Genomic DNA, 21,935 nt, shown 5'->3' with positions numbered 1-21,935 from the left:
TACTCTAACCAGCTCTGATGGTGAGTATGTTTTCTTTAATGTATAATCAGCAAATCATCGTCCACAGAGACCGCCATGTTCACCGCCATGTTTCTGCCGTAGCCCAGAATGGCCAAACACTGACTTAAGATAGGGCCAGTCTTATTTTCATGTTGTCGGGTTTTCGCATGGCCACCGTAGTTAGAAGGCCATCAGAAACAAGCAGCATTGGAAAACCACTGATTTGTAACATGGAACTGCTGTATTCAGTGTTTTTACTGGTTTAAATTACTGGGTTTGTTTGTTTTGGAGAGAATGAGACCTCGGTGGATAATTATGCTCTCCTTAAAAATCCTACTGAATGTTTGGATCTGAAGTTACCAGAGAAAAAAGGTGAGCACACCCAATCATGTGGTGGGTGAGCTACCTGTCTCTGACATGCCAAACAGCACTGGAGAAACACTGATTCTTAATGTGAAAGTGCTTTAGTTTTTTGTTTTGTTTTGTTTTTTGTTTTTTTTACCGGTTTTAATCACCTGCTACATTTGTTTTGGAGAGGAAGTAACCTCTGTGGATAATCCCGCTCCCAGTAAATGTACTTAACCATGAACACTGAAGGAATTCTAATCAGGAGAAGTTTCACCTGGTTGCAATTTGCAATTCTGAATGTTTGACACCACAAAATCTCCATAAATGTTACGCACTAGACCTTCAATTTTTGTAAAATCAAGTGGAATAAAAACTTTTTAGGGGTGTATGTATTGGGTAAGCATTTGTAGTAGGAATAAATGGGCACTATCTTTTGTATCCAACTCTATGCAAACATCCATCACATTTTTGTTTAAATTAAATTTGTGTGCCTGAAAAAATGGAGTCAATAAATTGCATGCTGTTTATCATGCAACAGTTTTGTTGAGGTTTTCTTCATTTTTAACGCAAAGGTGATGTGAAAATAGAAACTCATGTTGCTGTTTGATCGTCTGAGTCATCCAAAATGCCAGAAAAACAGAAATATTTGTACTTATTTAATTTGGTGAGTGAAATAATGATACATGCCACCTAATGAAGGAGTAAACAGAGCAGGCAGAAGTGGAGCTGTACAGATGTATTGACCCTTTTGGCAGTAAACTAATTAGCGCTGTATTTCTAAATGATATGCACTCAATTAAAGTAATTCTCAAATCATCCCCAAGCACAGCCCTGCTGTTAGTTAATAAGCATAGCAATTTATTAAACTGTGGATGTCAAATATCACCATTTGACAAATAACACATATTGATCGAATTAACTTTGAACAGTCAGCAGAGAAAAACAACTCCTCCCTCTCATTAGGAGAAAAATATTCCTTGGTTTTGTTTTTCTTGGGGAGAAAAACACCCAAAAACTATAGATCCATCTCGACGATTTAGGTCGAGTCTGCGATTCTGGACAACAAATGTTGATATTTTAACTCACACCCAAACAAACACACCTCTCCCATAATAATCACATACATGAGTAATTAATATAAAGAATCACAAATGAACTAGTTCAGAAGAATAAACAGTAAAATTACATTGTAAAATAATAATAATTTAGGTTCTAATTTAACTAGGGATGCACTGATTTTGAAATTGTGGGCTGATACTGATACATGTGTAACTAACTGGGGGGTGCCAGGAACCCCCCCTATTATTTAGTAGGCTTTGTTATGTAGTTCTGTTGTTGTGGTCTTGTGTGATATTTCAAAATAATTGGAGTAATAGTATTAGTAAAAAATAGTAAAGGATAAACATTTGATTGTTGTTGTTTTTTCTTCCTCCATTTGTGGCGCGTCTGTACGGATGACAACGCCCTTAGCACTCTCCCATTCTGCCTAAGCCACAGGCCGGCACTGCCAAGTGTATTTATATTTCATTATGGGGTAGGTTCGTTCCTCGTGGGCGAGGATGTGAAAGATGGTCAGTAGTCAGTATTGTTATGTAGCTCAGTCCAAGCCACTTTCTTTATTTCCTTTTTACACAGCCAGGGCTGTGTATGAACACATGATTTTTTATTTTTATTTTCCCAACGCACACACAGAATGGTCAGCTAGCATGCTGTGAGGAAATATTCAGTGAATTTGAGAAAAAGTCTATTGGATTAAAACCCCATAAACACTATTTGCTATATAGCACACTGTTCTTGCTGTCCAAAATCTTTCTGAGTGACCATATCATGAGTGTCAAATGCACACTTGAGATAGTTCCCTCAAAAATTTAAACAGTTCAGAAAAAGTGGTACATACGGCACATAAACTTTCAGCTAGCAATCCCATAATGCAATGTGCCACACCCTCAGTGATGATGCAAAAATCACATCGAAAAAATAAACCTCTCTAAACTCGCTCTGAACTTTTATTTCTTACAGTGGTAGCACTTAAAAGTGTCCCAGTATGTTTAAATGTCCAAAATACAGGCTATATTCTGATCCCAAAATGTGATTTAAAAGTCAGACCTGAGGTGAACCTGATGACGATGAACGTGAAACGCGTTGTTCCCTCAAATAAAGTATAGTGAAGACTATGTCAGTGTGCGGAGGATTTGTTTGTCAAGCTGATTACACATGTTCCTGCTGCCTACCAGCACCTGACTACCTGTGGCTGTGCAAGATTTCATTGGTTCCAATTTGAAATTGTTTGTTTGGCACAATCTGAGATAGAGACGTGCATTCACTGCACTCACATTCATACGCAGGTGGCCGAGGCTATACAAGTTGACACCTGCTACTCAGCTTAAACGTTCATACGCATTCACATGCTTATGGCACAGCAATCAGGAGTAATGTGGAGTTCAGTATCTTGCACAAGAATACCTTGACGCGTGTACTGGAGGAGCTGGGGATTAGTCTAAATTACCAATTAGAGGAAGACACCTCCTCACCTACCTCCTCAGCCACAACCACCCCAGTACACTGAATCACTAGAACCCATACATTAAAACAATTTGTTCAAAAGATTTGTTCACTCAATTATTCAGTACTTGACCAGAGCTCCAACTGCACGTTTTCCCACTAACTGAACTGAAATAGGCCATTCCGTTCAACTCGTTAACATGCGCTAACTAGTGACCTCGGACTGGTTTGTGAGGGATAAGCCAGTGGGTTGAGAATTTAGTTGGATAAAGATACTGTTTGCAAACTGAAAGTTAAAGTCCTCCCCTACTATGTACAGACCTCAAGCCTTCAAGACATGTCAGTGACTATCACTCACAGCTCAGGTTTGAACAAATTACTTGAATCATGTGTTCACTAAAGGCAGATTCATACTTGAGCCTCAGTTCTACATCGTAGCCTACGCCATTGTGAGCATTTATAGGCCTACTTGTTTGGTGGTGTGTCTGTGTCACTTTGCAGTTACATCTCCAAAATACTAGTTGGCAGTGGGATTTCTGTAAAGTGCAGTAAAGTTTAGTTGTTTCAAAACACACATTAAATAGAGACAATTTCAAACACAAGTACACAAATCTGCCTCATTATAACTCATAGGATTCCCAGACAAAACACTTGTCTTTTGCTAGACACATTTCCCCCACAAATACAACATGCTAATGTTATTAGCACAAGCCTATGGCATTTTATATTGTATAAATTAGTCTAGCGGCTAGCAGAGGTTTCTACTCATATGAGCCAGGAACAAAATCAACTTAAAACAAAAGTTCTGTTGCAAAATTCGGCTCCATCACAACTCACAATGTTCACCAACAAAACAACTGTCTTATACTAAACATGTTTTCCAAACAAATAAAACATGCTAACGTTATTAGCAAAGATCTGTGGCATTTTCAATCAATCAATCAATCAATTTTATTTATAAAGCCCAATATCACAAATCACAATTTGCCTCACAGGGCTTTACAGCATACGACATCCCTCTGTCCTTATGACCCTCGCAGCGGATAAGGAAAAACTTAAGGAAAATTTTACACTGTATAAATTAGCCTAGGGACTAGCAGAGATTTCCTCTACTCATATGAAGCAAGGATATAGCCTATCACACACAAGACTTAAAATGCAATTTTCTTGGGGCTTTATTGCCTTTACAATGTGTTGTTTCTTATTTGTGAAATGAAAGTAAATAAAAGCTTTGTTTCCACTGAAGGAAATGGTTTTCAGCTTACAAAAAAAGACAGGTCTGCGTCACCTCGACGTGTAGTTACATTTCTGGGGAGTAACCATAGACTGTATAAAAATATGGAAGTAGTCACCGTGATGTCACCCATCCGTTTCTGAGGAGCGGGTTTGAAGCTCAAAATACTCGGCTCTGGGCGTTGCCATCTTGGCAGTGCCTGACTCCGCCCAGCTCCCGGACAATCAAAAATGGGCAAAGAGGCGGGCCAAAGGAAGCCTGGTTGCTTAAACACGTCCACCTCGCTCGACGCTGCTAAATTAGCTAAGGCTAACAAGCTAGGCTAACAAGCTACTAGGCTAACAAGCTACGCTACTTTGGCAAGCCCTGTGGTGTTGGCTGCTCCCGCTTGGTGCCAGCTCCTTCACGAAACTTGAGGTAAGTTGAGTTTATCTGAAACTAACGTTATACAACACATCTTGAAACAATGATTCAGCTGTTATTGAGATTACACCATCTTAAAAAACGCTTCAACATTTTTAAATATAGAACGCAGTGTTGCCAACTTAGCGACTTTGTCGCTATATTTAGCGACTTTTCAGACCCCTCTAGCGACTCTTTTAAAAAAAAGCGACTAGCGACAAATCTAGTGACTTTTTCTGATGTTACTGAAGACTTCTGGAGACTCTGTTGTGAGAGCACGTATCATTCTTATTCTACTCAACGAGCAGCGGATGCTGCCGTGGGCCCTTCCCTTGCCCCAAAGCACTCACAGACGGCCCAGTCCTCCCTCCCAGCAGCAGTCAGAGCAGGAGATGTTAACCCCTCCACGTCCAGACTGCAAGTGAATCGCGCATACGCGGAACCGCCGCTGGCTGATCCCGACCTGGTTTACAGTCAGGGCGGGATGTAAATGTAAAATTTTCTTTGTCTAATATAAATCACTGAAAGAAGGTTCATTTGTAGTTCTAAACATATTCAGGGTGTTTTTTTACTCAGTTTTTGTCTCTCCCACGACGTTATTCCTCTCTCCTACAGCAGCCATTACAATTACATGCATATGGACAATTATGCAAATTAGGCGATGACGTCATTTAGCGACTTCTAGCGACTTTTAGGACAGCCAATAGCTACTTTTCTTACTGAGGAGTTGGCAACAGTGATAGAACGCTAATTATGGTAATGTGACATTGATAAAAGTCCGAAGGGGACTGAAATGTATCTGTGACGTTAACGTTGAATGAATGAATGAATTTATTTTATTTCGAACATAATAAAAAATAAAATTTAAAGACAGAAAACAGAATACAAACAAAAAAGAACAGTGTCCGAAAAGGAGCAGGTAGAAGTAAAACTTATATGACCCTACCCCTTTCTTACTTATCTATTAATAGATTAAACAGCTTCATAAATCAATTTACAACCAAATATAAACATACAAACAACTATCCCCAATTTATTTACAACCCAAATTAAATATATACACATTCATCAAATTATTTACAACCCTAATATCCACCCTGTGTTTTTTTTTTTTTAAATACTAATAAAAAATAATAATTTAACAAACAAACAAAATCATCCCTTAACGCAACCCCTCCTCAACCATATAACTCCCCAAGATTTCTTTTTTGTATCGTTTTTTAAATTGATTTATATTTGTGCTTTGCTTCAACCCATCACCCAACCCATTCCACAGATCCACCCCACCAACTGAAATACACATACTTTTCCTTTTTGAACGAACACAATGTTTTTTGAAATTAAATTTTCCTCTTAAACTATAACCCCCCTCCCTGTCACAAAACATTTTCTGAATATTGTCCGGAAGTGAATTGGTTCTTGCTTTAAACATAATTTGTGCAGTTTTAAATTTGACTAGATCCCAGAATTTCAATGCATGTGATTTTAAAAACAGTGTGTTCGTGTGCTCCCTATATCCCACAGTGTGTACTATCCTGATTGCTCTTTTTTGCAGTATGAATAATGGTTGTAAGTTGCTTTTGTACGTGTTACCCCAAACTTCCACACAATAATTCAGATATGGTAATACAAGCGAAGAATACAGAATGTGCAGTGATTTATGATCCAGTATGTATCTTGTCTTCCCCAGTATTGCTATGCTCTTTGCCAGTTTTGTTTTTACATGACTTATTTGGGGTTTCCAGCAGATTTTGTGGTCCAGTATCACACCCAGAAATTTATTTTCATTTACTCTTTCAATATGTACATTATCTATCATTATTTGCACTTGTGTGTCAACAGGTATTGTACGATTTCCAAATAACATGAATTTAGTTTTGTTCAGATTTAATGATAATTTGTTTATGTCAAACCACTGTTTTAATTTTTTTATTTCTGTCGTGATCACCTCCAAAAGTTGCGGCAGATTTTCCCCAGAACAAAAGATATTTGTATCATCCGCAAATAAAACAAACTTTAATGTCTCTGATACCTTACACATGTCATTTATGTATAAAATGAAGAGTTTTGGCCCTAACACTGACCCCTGTGTTGATTTGTGATCACCCATCTGCACAAACTGCTGTCTGTTCTCAATATAGCTTTTCAACCATTTCAGCACCACCCCCCTTATACCATACCTTTCCAATTTATTAATTAGTATGTCATGATTAATGGTATCAAATGCTTTTTTTAAGTCTATGAATATCCCTACTGCATACTTCCTATTATCTAAACTATTGGTAATTTCTTCTGTTAATTCCATTATTGCCATTGATGTTGATCTGTTTTCTCTGAATCCGTATTGACTGTCTGTTAATAAATTATGCTTTTCAATGAAGTTATCTAACCTTTGTATAAACAGCTTTTCCAATATTTTAGAGAACTGGCAAAGTAGCGATACAGGCCTGTAATTAGTGAAATGATGTTTATCCCCAGCTTTATATAATGGGATAACTTTAGCAGTTTTCATTTTATGTGGAAATGTACCAGTTGTGAATGATAAGTTACATATGTAAGTTAATGGGTTTGCAATACCATCAATGACTTTCTTGACTAGTGTCATATTGATTCCATTCCAGTCAGTGGATGTTTTATTTTTGTAAGTATTAACTATATCTATGATTTCATTTTTTTCTACCGGTTTCAGATAGATTGAGCTTGGATTTCTTGCAATGTAACTTTCAACAACCTCCCCTTCATTTGGATGCATGTCATTTAGTTTTTCTGCCAACTTTGGTCCCACGTTTACAAAAAAATCATTAAACCCATTAACTACATCGTTCATATCATTTACGGTGCTACCATTGTCGGTAAAATGTTCAGGATAATTAGTGTTAGTTGAGCTATTTCTAATAATACTGTTTAATATGTTCCATATCCCTGTAATATTGTTTTTATTATTCTCTAATAGTTTGGTATAATATTCCTTCTTGCATATCCTCATAATATTAGTTAGTTTATTTTTGTATCTCTTATATTTATGTTCTGCTTCCATAGTTCTATATTTTATGAATTGTCTATATAGGTTATTCTTTTTTTTACAGGCATTTTGCAGTCCTTTTGTGATCCATGGCTTGTCTGTGTGATTTTTTCTGCTGTTGTATTGTATAATTGGACAGTTTTTATCATAACGTTAGTTATCAACAGCGCATTGCGAGATTATCATCTAGAACATGATAAAGAAATGTAGAAATTGTGAAAGAAAGGCAGTGTTGTACTTGTTACAAGATGTTAATTTCTTTCAGTACATCACCGGTGTTGAGGTCATGGCCACTTGTTAACGTTATGTCTCCACCACGCCTGCTACACACAGCAGAAAGTGTAAGTACCAGTTTTGGCTACTTGACTTTGGACAGCTAATATTACATTGTCTTCCAAGGACAAAAAGAAAGCATTTAAAATACTGTCATCTATATTTTGAGGTGTTGCTCCCTGTTTTATTTTATCCTACAGATGTGACATAATAGTATTGTCAACAAAAAGAAGTGATTCACCCTTTATTGTTAACTTTCTGTTTTTCATTACCTAAAGCATTTATTACACTCATTTTACTTTCATAGGCACAGTTTGGATCATTGGTGACAGCTATGTCCGGCGTGGTGCCCACAGAGCTGCAGAGACCTTGGGAAGCAACCTCAGCATGCTGGGCATCCGTGTCTGCTGGTTTGGCTGGGGTGGACTGCAGTGGAGAAGCCTTTTCTCCTTCTTTTCCCACTCCCTGCGAGGAAGAGCAGCACCAGATGTCCTCATCATCCACTGTGGCGGCAGTGACATTGGGAAGGTCAGCAGTGTCAAGCTGGTCAGCATGATGAAGGAGGACCTGCACCAGCTTCACCTCCAGCATCCTGGCATTAAGATAATATTTTCTTCATTGGCCCAAAGGTGCAGGTGGGAGGCTGGTGGCAATCCAGTAAAGATTGATAAGGCCAGGAAATTTGTTAATAGTGTTACGGCTACATTTGTTCATAGTTTAAATGGTGCCATAATTGAGCACCCTCACATCAGACATGACAGTCCTGGGCTATTTTTGAAAGATGGAGTTCATTTCACACCTAGGGGAAATTATATGGTTTTAAGTAAATTAGTCCTGTACCTGCCATGTCATCCTGTGCGCAATTTGTGGTTGACACGATATCTCACTTGGACTAAGTCAAGGGGTCCCTAGACATGAAAAATCACGGAGGTGCTTGTCTGCCTTAGTGGGCAAATGGTCGCCGTGGCCAAAACAAAAATGGCTGCCATGGTGAATAGGGTAAAAAAATTTAACCATCAGATATCACTATGAAATTTACAGAGTTGATTACTCACATTAAGACAAACAAAAAATGTATTAGAAGTTTTTTTAAATTGTTTGTGTACAAGAGCAAATGGTGCATAATCTAATTAAGTATGTGCCAATTAGCATAAATTCCACAGATCTAAACACTGGATAGAGACAGGTGGAAATGTCTTTTCTGGGGCGTCGGTGGCTTAGTGGATAGAGCAAGCGCCCCATGTACAAGGCTGTTGCCGCAGCGGCCCGGGTTTGAGTCCAGCCTGTGGCCCTTTGCTGCATGTCATCCCCTCTCTCTCTGTCCCCCTTTCACACTTGACTGTCCTGTCCATTAAAGGCAAAAATGCCCAAAAACATATCTTTAAAAAAAAAAGAAAATGTATTTTCTATCTTGACATATTAGAGTCAAGACTTTTACAATGTGGACCTCCCTCTGCCCACCATACCAACCTCCCTCTAACCTCAGAGATGGCAGCCCTATTTTTGAAAAAGACAAAAATGACATACCCACATCACATGCCCATGCCTATGTCATCTGTCAATAAATCAATCAAGATTTTGTTCTGTACTTTCACCTTTATTCACATTTGTCATAATAATTTCCCAGAGACATGAACATGGGAATTATAGAAATTATAAACATTTGCTTCCCCTCTTTTACTTTTATTGTCATATTATAATGAGGTGTTGAACTTTGCAAAGAGCATCTTGAGAAAAATGTGATATAAAATTAAATTATGACACAAAATCAAACAAAAGTGTCAATTAAGTGCACTATATTGTAATTGTGTACAAGTTAGTGTGATACATTTTTACAAGATGGACTGTCAATTTTTCCGTGGCAGAATATAGTGCAGCAAACTCCTGCAGCACGGCAGCCACATCGCCGGGTGTCACACTTGCCTGCACATTTGCATGTTGTGAGTAGACGCGGTGGTAAGGGCTTCATACATTTTGATGACAGGAGTGTGCCAAGGTTCTCCTCCCATCCATGTTCCAGAGGTTCTTCTCTTTCCCCACGTTCTTTGGCTGTTGTAAGCAGTTTGCATGCCCTGTGCACCAGAAAGGCACCTCGTTGGATATGGCCTCTGATAACACTAGTTGTAGGAGGGAGGGCATCAATCCCAGCAGTGGCACTAGTATATGATCTCTACCCTGAGGTCATCAAACGTCTCAGCAGCCATACTTGACCTGGCCCCTGCCCAAACTCGTACTAAGTACTTCTCGGCTAGTTCTGTGTCCTGCTCTGACAAGGTGTCCGCTTCCCCAAAGTTGGTCAGATACTGCACTGGGTCAGAGGCCAATGCTGCATGTTTGGTCCCCACCTTGCTCATGTAGTCATCTCCAGTCAGTATATGTGCCTTGATCACGGTCTTGGCCAGTGGTACTCCTAGTCTGGAAACTGCTTGATGTAGCAGAAGCATCCGTTGTTTCTCACCAGTGCCATACTGCTGCCAGATTTCCTCCATTCCCAGTGCTTGGAAGTATGGGGTGAAGTGTAGCAGCAATACGAAGGTGTCTGTATCACTGGACACTACAACCACTCTCTTGCACTGTTTCACACAGGCAGCCCACTCCACGTGCACCACCAGCCTGGCGTCAGCCTCCTCGATCCAGTTCAACAGGTCTGGGAACTCACCACCAGCCGCCTTTCCTGGAAGCACCTCATCATGGGAGACAACAGAGCTGACAAGGATGGTAGCATCGCCACAGGTTCGATTGCACACCATGTCCTGAACTAACAGCTGGAGATTTCGCTTGTTCTCCTCAGATGCCCAGAACTTGTCTAGTTGTTGAGGGATGGGTGTGTCTCTGTTCATGCTGATGATGTCAATGCCAGTTGTTGAATCTGTACGCCGCATGCGCTCCCCCTCCTTCAGAGACATCTCAATGTAGGAATCCAGTATGATATAGATGAACTCTGGCTCTTCACAGAGGGATGTTGTTGAGCCGATGATGGTGTTGATGGCAGCACCTAGAGTGGGGAATTGTGCCAATGGCATCTGGCGCATCTTTGACATGAAGTCTACCACAACATGAGTGGTAAGAGTAGACTTTGGATTCCATTGGGTGAGGTCAAGTCCAGGCTCAATCTCACTAACCAATTTAGACTTGTTGACATGAGCTGGAAGGTCACCTTTAAACAGGGGAGATGCTGGGAGCACACCGTGACTAAGTATCTGCCTGATGTTCATAACATGCTCCTTAGCAATGTCCATGCTCCTATGTGCCTCGGCCATGTCCTTGGATGAAAGTATCCCCTGCTCCTTCAGAATGGTTTCTGGTGTCTTCTGTGGGTGCTTGTTGCACTGTCAAAGTCAAAGTCTTGACTCTCTATGTCAAGGAAAGACATTTTCACCTGTCTCTATCCAATGTTTAGATCTGTGGAATTTATGCTAATTAGCGCACACTTAATATGATTATGCACCATTTGCTCTTGTAGACAAACAGTTTCAAAAACTTCCAATACATTTTTTGTTTATCTTAATGTGAGTAATCAACTCTGTAAATTTAATAATTATATCTGATGGTTACATTTTTTACCCTATTCACCATGGCAGCCATTTTTGTTTTGGCCACGGCGGCCATTTGCCCACTGTGGCGGACAAGCACCTCCGTGATTTTTCATGTCTAGGGACCCCTTGACTTAGTCCAAGTGAGAAATCGTGTCAACCACAAATTGCGCACAGGACGACATGGCAGGTACAGTATTAAATTAGTTAATTGTCTTAAAGACCACCTCCAAACGCAGTGAACTGCTTACAGTTGGCAGTGTTTGAATTTGGCCTTTAGGACACATTTTGTTAGGCCTGAACATAGCCCAGGCTGTCATGGCTAATGCTGAGTTTTTTATATTCATTTATAACTTGTTTAAAATTTCAATAAATTCTATTTGCACTCCTTTTGTCTTTATTACTGACTGAATGTTGTATTTCACAATCAAATCTGACTGTCAATTGAAAGGACAAACAAATCATACACTACAGATAAAATATAAAGCATTAATGTTTAACATTGTCATTGACAAATAATTAAGCAGTCCATTTCTGTGTGGGCCTGATTATTTTAACTTTGTACTTGAAGATAACTAAGCACCTTACAAACAGCAGCAGAGCCTGAGAAGATTTTGGAGAGTAACCTTTGTTTGCTGCTCTGTTAGAAGTCTAGTTTTAACACAGAAGAATGTGACTTGATAAAAGGGCTCAAAGTGAAAAACAATTAGCTGGACACAATAGTTTTGAAGCCCCCAAGGAGGTATCACTTGTTTGCTATGTTGCCAACTCTGAGAGGGTCTTCCTCAGGCAAAGGAATTGTGACGTTTTTATAGTGAGGCAAACAGAAACATAATCAGCCAACTGTGTGTTAGTTTTGTTTTTTTTACCCTTACTATATAAGCGTCAATAAAGAGCAATACTCACCGAACCTTCTCATATGTCACAACGTCACAAATGAATGATACCTCCTACGGGGCTTAAAACTATTCAGTGTGCAGATAATTCCTTGTTTTTCACAAAAGGAGAGTAGTTTCTCAGTGAATTTTCTTCATTTGTCTTAAAGAAATGTTCAAACAAAACCAGCACATAACATCAGCTTTTCATTTTTTCTTTTACATTCTGCTAAGATAAATGCAAACTTGGGTAAATGTTAAGACATAAATGAAAACATTAAGATGCCATTAATAACTATTATATTTATTTTGTTAATGGTTTAAATCACCACTATATTTCCAATCATCACAGGAAACTGATGAATGACAGCTTTCAAAAAATTTGCTTTTACTCTAAAGTAAATTTTGTTTGATCCATTTTATATAACAAAAAATATAACCATTACACAAACAGTTTAACAAAATAAAGTTAAATCTTGCATTCATGAAAACATCCATATTAAAAGGTTACAAAAAGTACACATGAAATAAATGAAAAGATTTGTAACAGCAATTATAAAACCTATGGATTAGGACCCAGTGTCATAATTTGCAAAATTTTAATTTCTTGTGAAACAACCTCTTTACTGTGGAGTAAACATCACATTGGCCGAGGCGTTTTAACTTTCCTCAAGTGTCCTACATGAGACAAAGATGACAGGTTAAAAACACAGGTAGAAAACATTGAATAGAGCCTGTCTTGGTTAAAAGCCCACTCACCACCAAAATGATCTTATTGCTGAGTAAGTGGCTGCCATTCATAAAATAGTTTTGTGTTTAAGTTCTGTAGATATTCGACTTTATATTTGAATGTGATTTTAAATTTAACAGTGTACTACCAAGACAAATGGAGTATGAATGTACAGTATGCAATTCATCCACATTAAAATATTTGTTGCTATCAAAAGGAAACTGAACTGTTCTCAAAGCTCACTGCCACTGTGGAATCATGCTATGTTCGGCTGTCTCATTTTAAGAATATTTTTTTCCATTGGTTCTTCACAGACTGTATGTGGGGAAAAAGGTTGTAATTCTCACTTTGATAAAGGGTATTTGCATAAAAGGCACTAAAATGTTAAAGTTGGTAAATACATGTCATGTTCCTTGATTGATAAAATCTTCATTTGGCCTTTTGCATCAGGGGAACACTAAACTGCACTGGTGTGTCAGTAATTTCACCTTATCAGTAATAGTATAGCGTAGGCTAGTAATACATGTAATGCATTTAAATGTATTATGGTCAATAGTTCATCATTTTAAACTAATACGTTTCTTGACTCTTTGTGAGGTACTGTAAAAAAAAAAAAGAAAAAAGAAAAAAGGTGTCTTTATCCTGGAGTCAGTGCTGAAGTGATGACTCTCTAAGTGTTCACTGCACAGACAGGAAGTCTTGTTTGGAGTCCAGTTCTGTCTCCTCGTGTTGAGTGTCCACTGGTCCAGTCTGTCTGGGTCACCTAGAGGAAAACTTTACACAGGCAAATGGATATTAAAAGTAATATATGTGTTTGGTTACCTACTTCACAGACTCCTTTACATGCAAACAATACAACTTAAATTACTTAAATGTTCAATAGTTCATAATTTATTTCAGCAAAACAAAAAGGTGGTGGCCATCACAGTCCTCATATTCTGTCTGTGCATTATCTATTGTTGCGTAGCTTCATTTCATTTCATTTATTTCCGTTTGAACAAACAAAAATAGCAATAACAAATCAGAGCAGGTGGCAACCAATGTACAACAAAATAAATAAAACAGAATTGGTGTACATACGTGCAAGTCTTTGAAGAGAAGAAAAAAGAACAAATCAAGAGAAACTTGATTGCTACAGGCCTATATCCTACACTAATCTTCTTAATATTTTTCATGTGATAGTCAAATGTCACATTAGTTTTTTTTTTAATTACGTTACACACCTTATTGTAATTTCACACAGTTCGCCACTTTTTAATTTACATAACGTTACACAAGTATAGCCTTAATGTTACGGTAACGTTACACTGCTCATATGACAAATTTAACATTAACACTGCATAACGTTAGCTAAATTACGTGGTCGACCTTTATTTTCAAACCTCACACAGACGCCTTTGTTCAAAATATTCTCTCCCTGCATGCCTAAATCCTAACACTACTCTGTTAGGTTCTGACTTTGATGCATCCCTGATTGGCGTCTTGCTCAAAGGCTAACCGTTAGCTGGCTAGTTTGTATTAACATTTTGTATTAACGTTATATTGTCTGTTGCTCTGTAACTTGATGTGGATGTTGCTGCTGTGATACGTTACAGGTCGCACTTGAAAATGAGACCTCCGGTCTAAACGTGATTTTACATGTCCTAAGTAAAGGCTTAATAAGCTTAGTAAGCTAAAAAGCAGACAAGCTAGGTGGTGACCGCAGACACCAATACCCGCTAATTAGTGCTAACATGTAAACATAAATAAAATAACACTACAATTTCGGAATTGCACTTACCGAAAAACCTGAAGCACAGACTTCTTGGACGGTCTGTTGGTACAATTAATCGAACAGCAAGCCACATTACTCCAATATTTGCCTGAAAAATATATCCAAACGGCACAAACACGGCTGGGAGGACAGGTTCAATGCCTTGAACATGGGCACGAATTGGCTGAGATGACGCCGAGCAGACGGCCGAGTCTGAGCTCAGCTCCGCACAGCGGAGCCAGCGGCTAGTTAGCCACCCATGATGATGCCACCTGTCACTCAAAGTGACCACGCCCTTAATTATGAGCAATTTTAAACCTTAATAACATTTAAACGGATGAGATATAAAAAACATCCCCCCCCCCCATAGTTGTCATGAAAGGGGAAATTAGCTACAGAGACCAAAACCGTTTTTTGTACCAGGCTGTACACATGTTTATTTCTGCTGTAAAGTTGGGCATTTTAACATGGGGGTCTATGGGGATTTGCTCTGTTTTGGAGCCAACCCCAAGTGGCCAGTCAATGAACTGCAGTTTTTGGCACTTCCGCATTGGCTTCACTCGTCTCCCCCGGAGGTTGCCGCTTGGGAGTAACCCACAGCGAAGGCTCGGACGCAGAGCCTGTGCTGTGGGTTCGGTATCAATTTGACACAGAAGTGCAATCCAACTTTAGTCCCTGTATGTTTGCTTACAATTGCCTGAGAGCTTAACTCCAGTGAGTCTTTCTGCTCTCTGTGGTCACCTTTTGTGTGTTTTAATTGAGCCAAATACACAATTTAGTGCATCTTGATCACAAACTTTTCAGTTTCTTTTGTCAGGCAACAGATTGACTAAAAATAAAAATAGATTTGTTTTTTTGCTCATAAATAGTTAGCCAGCAAACATTGCAAGCTGCTGATCATCTGACAGACTACAGGTTGATAACAGCAGCTGTGATATGAACATTCAAACGAGTCATCTTAACTTTACATCATGTTTAATGTTTTTGTGACAGTGACTAGATGTTTACCTTAAATAATTACCTTTTCCTCTGGTCATTCACAGTTAAGTTATATTTCTGCTATGCAGTCTGCTCTGTTCTCTGTCACTTCATCATTTCCAGGCCTGGATTGTGGTTATCAATGGACAACCCAAAGTCTCCAGAGACCCAGCAGTCAATAAAACACAGACAGGACAATAACCAACCAGAGTAAATATGATATATACATCACTGTTCTCCCTCTGTGAGCCTAATCACTGCTGAGAGAGACAGAGTGTTAGCCTCCCCTTTATTGAGCTCATGGAGAAGAGAAGAAAGAAAGGGGAGCGGTTATTGCCATTGATCTTAGGAGGAGGAGGAGTCCTTTGGGCCGCTAGTGGGAGTTGGTTTTTGTTGGAGCCACATCGATCCTGCCTCGGCTCTGACACTAATAATTGGCCTGTGCCCAGCCTTGTCCCCCCGGTGGCTCCATCAACTCTTTCTTCTCGACACCAAGTGCAGACCACAGCTCCTGACAGCTGGCTCAGGACCAGGAGGACACCTGGATAAAGTCATCAAAGAGTCCTAAAACATTTGAGCCCAAAACAAAAAAAACAAGTCCAATTTTCATTGTCAGTTGTTGGTGATGAACTTCAAAGGCAGCTGACAGTTTCGCAAACAGTTTTGCGATTTATCACCATTTGTTCTTATAGAGAGTTTCTTTCTTAAAACCCACTTTTGGGCAATTTTCTAGAAGATTCTGATATTTACCAATATTTTTTTCTTTCAGGACATCCCAATCTTGATTTTTTCAAACCCGAAGTAACCATACTTGGGCGAAAGGTTGGCGCTGTATAGGAGCAAGGGGTGGATCTGACTGAGAAGTTAAAGACATCATCAGCAAACAGCCTGTCACTCAAAGTGGCCCACCCTTAATCATGCATAATTTTATGCCTAATAACATGTAAATGTAAACATTAACAGCTTTCATTACTGTTGAAAGTATTTTTTAACAGGCTATAAATATATCAGTTCATGTTGTAAAGATGGGCATTTTAACATGGGGGCCTCAAGTGGCCATTCGAAGAACTGCAGTTTTTGGCACTTTGGGGTTGGCTTTATTTTTTAGCCCTGGAGGTTGCCGCTTGGTCTGGAGTCTGGTGCTCCAACGTTCATTTGTTATTCGTTAGAGTATTCTTGACTGAATTTTCTTCTCAGTTTATGTCTGCATACAATCCTGTAGTCTCCTGCCATTTTACGGGGCTTGGATGGGTGTTTATGGTAATTTGGATAAACTGGCATCAGGTCTGAATTTGCAAACCTTTATCATTATAAGAACACAGGTGCAAACAGTTTTGCAGTTTATGAGTTTCATGAAGACTTTTATTTTTAATTGATCCCTCGCTGTATGTTATTGTCCTATGGTTCAAGCACAGTTAAGTGCTACAATGACAGTGATACTCATCAGAACTATTGATCTGCCTAGAATCTGCCTAAAATAGAACTGTCAAGTAGACTACGTGTGTAAAAATGCAAAAATAGTTACTCGTACTCGTACGCGTACTCGTCGTCCTCCGCTTATCCGGGTCCGGGTCGCGGGGGCAGCAGCCTCAGCAAAGAAGCTCAGACAGTCCTCTCCCCAGCCACTTCTGTCAGTTCTTCCGAGGGAACCCCGAAGCGTTCCCAGGCCAGCCGGGCCATGTAATCCCTCCAGCGTGTCCTGGGGCGGCCCCGAGGTCTCCTCCCAGTTGGACATGCCCGAAAGGCATCCTTACCAGATGCCCGAACCACCTCAACTAGCTCCTCTAGATGTGGAGGAGCAGCGTCTCTACTCCGAGTCCCTCCCGGATGTCCGAGCTTCTCACCCTATCTCTAAGGCTGAGCCCAGCCACCATGCGGAGGAAACTCATTTTGGCCGCTTGTACTCGCGATCTCGTTCTTTCGGTCACTACCCAGAGCTCATGACCATAGGCGAGGGTTGGAATGTAGATCGACCGGTAAATCAAAAGCTTTGCTTTCTGGCTAAGCTCCCTCTTCACCACAACAGACCGGTTAAGCGCCTGCATCACTGGTGATGCCGCCCCAATCCGCCTGTCAATCCCCCGCTCCATCCTACCCTTACTCGTGAACAAGATCCCGAGATACTTAAACTCCTCCACCTGAGGCAGGACCTCCCCCCCGACCTGGAGTGGGCAATCCACCCTTTTCCGGCTGAGGACCATGGTCTCAGACTTGGAGGTGCTGATTCTCATCCCAGCCACTTGCCTGCGAACCGTCCCAGCAAGAGCTGGAGGTCACTGTTCGATGGGGCTAGGAGGACCACGTCATCCACAAAAAGCAGAGACGAGATCCTCCTGTCAGCGAACCTGACACCCTCCACCACTCAGCTGCACCTAGAAATTCTGTCCATAAANCTGTAATTGGAACACACCCTCTGGTCCCCTTTCTTGAAGATGGGGACCACCACCCCGGTCTGCCACTCCAGAGGCACTTCCCCCGATGTCCACGCAATGTTGCAGAGGTGTGTCAGCCATGACAGCCCTACAACATCCAGAGCCTGAGATATCCAGGGCGAATCTCATCCACCCCTGGGGCTCCGCCGCCGCGGAGTTGCTTCACTACCTCTGCAACTTCTGCCCCAGAAATTGGACGACCCGCCCCCGAGACCCCGGCTCTGTTTCCTCAGTGGAATACGTGTTGGCGGCATTGAGGAGCTCCTCAAAGTATTCCTTCCACCGCCCGACAATGTCCCCAGTTGACGTCAGCAGCTCCCCGCCCCCACTGTAAACAGTGTGAGCAAGTTGCTGCCTTCCCCCCGAGGCACCGGACGGTTTGCCAGAACCTCTTTGGAGCCGCAGGGCTCCAGACTAACTTTTTCCACTAGGAGCACCAGTGCTCCTTACTGAAGATTTTAGGAGCACCAGCACAAAATTTAGGAGCACTATTTATATTGACACAACATATTCAAAATTTTATCTATATTAACTGCATTACTGATAATTTAGCAATAAACACAGACAACCCTGCCTCTTAAATGATGTGTGCAGCAGTGCTTTTGCTCCATCATTGCATCTGTCCCTGCATAATTTATGCCTGATGCTGTTGTTGTGCTTAACCACCGTTTCATGTTTGAAGTGTGTGGTGGAGTCGGCGAATTTAGTTTTCCCCGCAAATTTCGGACCGCACTGAGAGCAGTACATGCAGGACATCACTTTGTTTTCTTTACAATATCTCAACCACGTAAATTCAGTGAGCCATTCTTGTCGGAAATGATAGGGCTTTGGCTTTTTCAGTACTGCGACATCACCTGCTGACTCGTCCTCTGAACTATTGTCGTCAGAAGTTTGGGAAACTGGCACAGGACTGACAGGGGTTTCTGGATTATTTTTTCTTGTGAAAAACAAATCTATAGTTCGTTTCATAGCGTCACTTTATGGTCAAACAACACAGCACTTTCTACTCGACACCGGCTCTGTGACCCCTCTCTGTCTAACCCCGCGCACAATGCACACGTACTAAAACTGCTGCACATTGCTATGATTATTGGCGCCCCCCCCCGCCCCCCCCGCCTCGCAGTGCGCATCCAGACACACATGACAGGCACACACACACACACACACACACACACACACACACAGACACTCGCTTCCGCTCTTCCATGAAATGCAATTATAAAAAAAAAAAAAACAGAAAGAAAAAGGGGGAGAGGGGTGGATTTGTAAGTAGCACTGGTGCTCCTAGTTAAAAAACTATGTCGCACGGCCTCCAAAAAAGGTCGCAAAATGCAACCAATTAGGCGCAGTCTGGAGCCCTGAGCCGATCGATAGTCTTTCTCCATGGCCTCACCGAACTCCTCCCATGCCCGGGTTTTTGCCTCTGCGACTGCCGCTGCGCTCCGCTTGGCCCGCCGGTACCCGCCAGCTGCTTCTGGAGACCCACAGACCAACCATGCCCTGTAGGCCTCCTTCTGCAGCCTGACGGCTCCCCTCACCTCTAGTGTCCACCAGTGGGTTCGGGGATTACCGCCGGGACTGGCCCCAGCGGCCTTGTGGCCACAGCTCACAACCGCCGCCTCGACAATGGCAGAGTGGAACAAGGCCCATTCGGACTCAATGTCCCCCTCTGCCCTCGGGATGTGGTCAAAGCTCTCCCGGAGGTGGGAGTTGAAGATCATCTTGACCGGTTCTTCCGCCAGGCGTTCCCAGCAGACCCTCACTACTCGTTTGGGCCTGCTAGGTCTGCGCAGCGTCCTCCCCTGCCATCTGATCCAACTCACCACCAGGTGGTGATCAGTTGACAGCTCTGCTCCTCTCTTCACCCAAGTGTCCAGAACATATGGCCGCAGGTCAAATCATACAACTACAAAGTCAATCATCGACCTGCGACCTAGGCTGTCCTGGTGCCACGTGCACCGATGGACATCCTTATGCTCGAACATGGTGTTAGTTATGACCAAACTGCGACCTGCACAGAAGTCCAATAACTGAACACCACTCAGGTTCAGATCGGGCAGGCCGTTCCTCCCAGTCACGCCCCTCCAGGTCCTGCTGTCATTGCCCACGTGAGCATTGAAGTCCCCCAGCAGAACAATGGAGTCCCTGGTCGGGGCACTATCCAGCACCCGTCCCAGGGACTCCAAAAAGGGCGGGTACTCTGAACTGCTGTTCGGCGTATAAGCGCAGATAATGCTCTATGACTGCACTCATAAACACATATAATGCTTCCTGGTGCACTGTAAAGCCCTCTGAGGCAAAATGTTATTTGTGATATTGAGCTTTAAATAAAATTGATTGATTGACTATATCAACAGTCATAAAACATTATAAATGTGACTTAAAATGAATTATAAGTGTCAAGTGTTTTATAAATGCTGTCTAGAGATTGACTGATGGAGCTTATAATGCAATATGAATATCTCTACTCACCTACACACCTCAACAATCAACTGTTGTTGACATTACGGCCACAAGCTATCCTGCTGTGTGCAGCACGTATGGTCAGGTGACCACCCGGCGTGTAGCAGTGACCAACACAGACGCTGAAGAAGAGCATGAGCACGACCAAGAACAGACTGAGTTGATGGCGGAAAAAAAACAACGTCTATTATATGGCGATACTTTGGATTCAGGTACGGCGGCGTTGAACAGAAAGACATACTGTGTAAAAGTTTAAGTCGCCACGTCCCGTGGCAACATGACCAATCTATATCAGCACGCGAGACAGCACAGAGAAAAGTACGAAGCATGCATGCAAGAGAAAGCTGAGCCATGTAATGTTAAAGACAAAGAGACACCTGAAAGCCGCCAGAGCCTCATAAAACAACAAAGCACAATTACGCAAACATTTGTAAGTGTCACGGGGAAATCATGGACTCAATAACAAACTAGGCATGTAACGATATATCGAATTTTGCGGTGTCGCGATAAAATAAATTCTCGATACCATCGTGGGAATGCCACGGTAGTTATACAGCTGCATTCTACTACAGAGCCGGTAATATGACGGTGTGACTACATTTCCCATAATCCTTTGCATGCAATTGCGCGTGCAGGGTAGAGCAGACTCTATTGCACTCTCTGACTGTCCTCTAAAGTGATGGAGAGACAATGAACGGTATTACCCCCTGCTGTCAACTATGGCCAAAGCATATCTCTCGGTGCCAGCAACCTCAGTTCCGAGTGAGAGTTTTTTCAACAGCAGGGGATATTGTAAACGCACAAAGATCCCAGATTCTACCTGAAAATGTGGACAAACTCATATTCTTGAAGAAAAACCTGTCTGGTGAGTGAGTGTGTGGTTGTGAGTGAGTGAGTGAGTGAGTGAGTGAGTGAGTGAGTGAGTGAGTGTGTGGTTGTGAGTGAGTGAGTGAATGAGTGTGTGTGTGTGTGGTTGTGAGTGAGTGAGTGAGTGAGTGTGTGGTTGAGAGTGAGTGAGTGTCTGTATGAGCTGGGGGTGGTCCCTCTCTCTCTCAGTTCAATTCAATTCAATTCAAATGGCTTTATTGGCATGAGGTAACACTGTACATATTGCCAAAGCAAGCGTTTGGAATTCAAAATAATAATAACAATAAAGGAAAACAATATTTACAATAAATTAGTTATAATCTATACTGTTGGTAATACTGTATGTATAATATGTATGACTATGATTGACTCCATCACAGTCATAGTCACATTCAATCAATCTCAGTAATAACAATAATAATAATAACAGTAATAACAACAAACAACAAATATGTGTGTCACTTCCTGTCTCTGTCTATGGCAGGCACGAAGATTGTGGAAGTTTGTGTTGAAGTTGTGTTTG

At 41.3% G+C, this 21,935-nt stretch overlaps 1 protein-coding gene across 2 annotated transcripts in view; it reads right to left on the bottom strand.

Moving 5' to 3' along the window:
- Nucleotides 1-21,935, bottom strand: part of LOC126407566 (THAP domain-containing protein 11-like) — a 51,732-nt gene that overhangs the window by 10,989 nt on the left and 18,808 nt on the right. The window contains exon 3 of one of the 2 annotated variants that reach the window (XM_050072776.1): nucleotides 16,142-16,214. The exons of the other annotated variant lie outside the window; for it this stretch is intronic. Coding sequence (XP_049928733.1) covers nucleotides 16,213-16,214 — 2 coding nt within the window. The 3' untranslated portion in view covers nucleotides 16,142-16,212. Of the gene's footprint in view, nucleotides 1-16,141; nucleotides 16,215-21,935 lie in introns of those variants that run through there. 2 annotated transcript variants of the gene reach the window in all.

This window comes from Epinephelus moara, chromosome 1 (assembly GCF_006386435.1).
Source record: "Epinephelus moara isolate mb chromosome 1, YSFRI_EMoa_1.0, whole genome shotgun sequence".
NCBI lineage: Eukaryota > Metazoa > Chordata > Actinopteri > Perciformes > Serranidae > Epinephelus > Epinephelus moara.
Note: the sequence above shows the minus strand (reverse complement) of the source record. Positions and strands in the feature narration are given on the sequence as shown.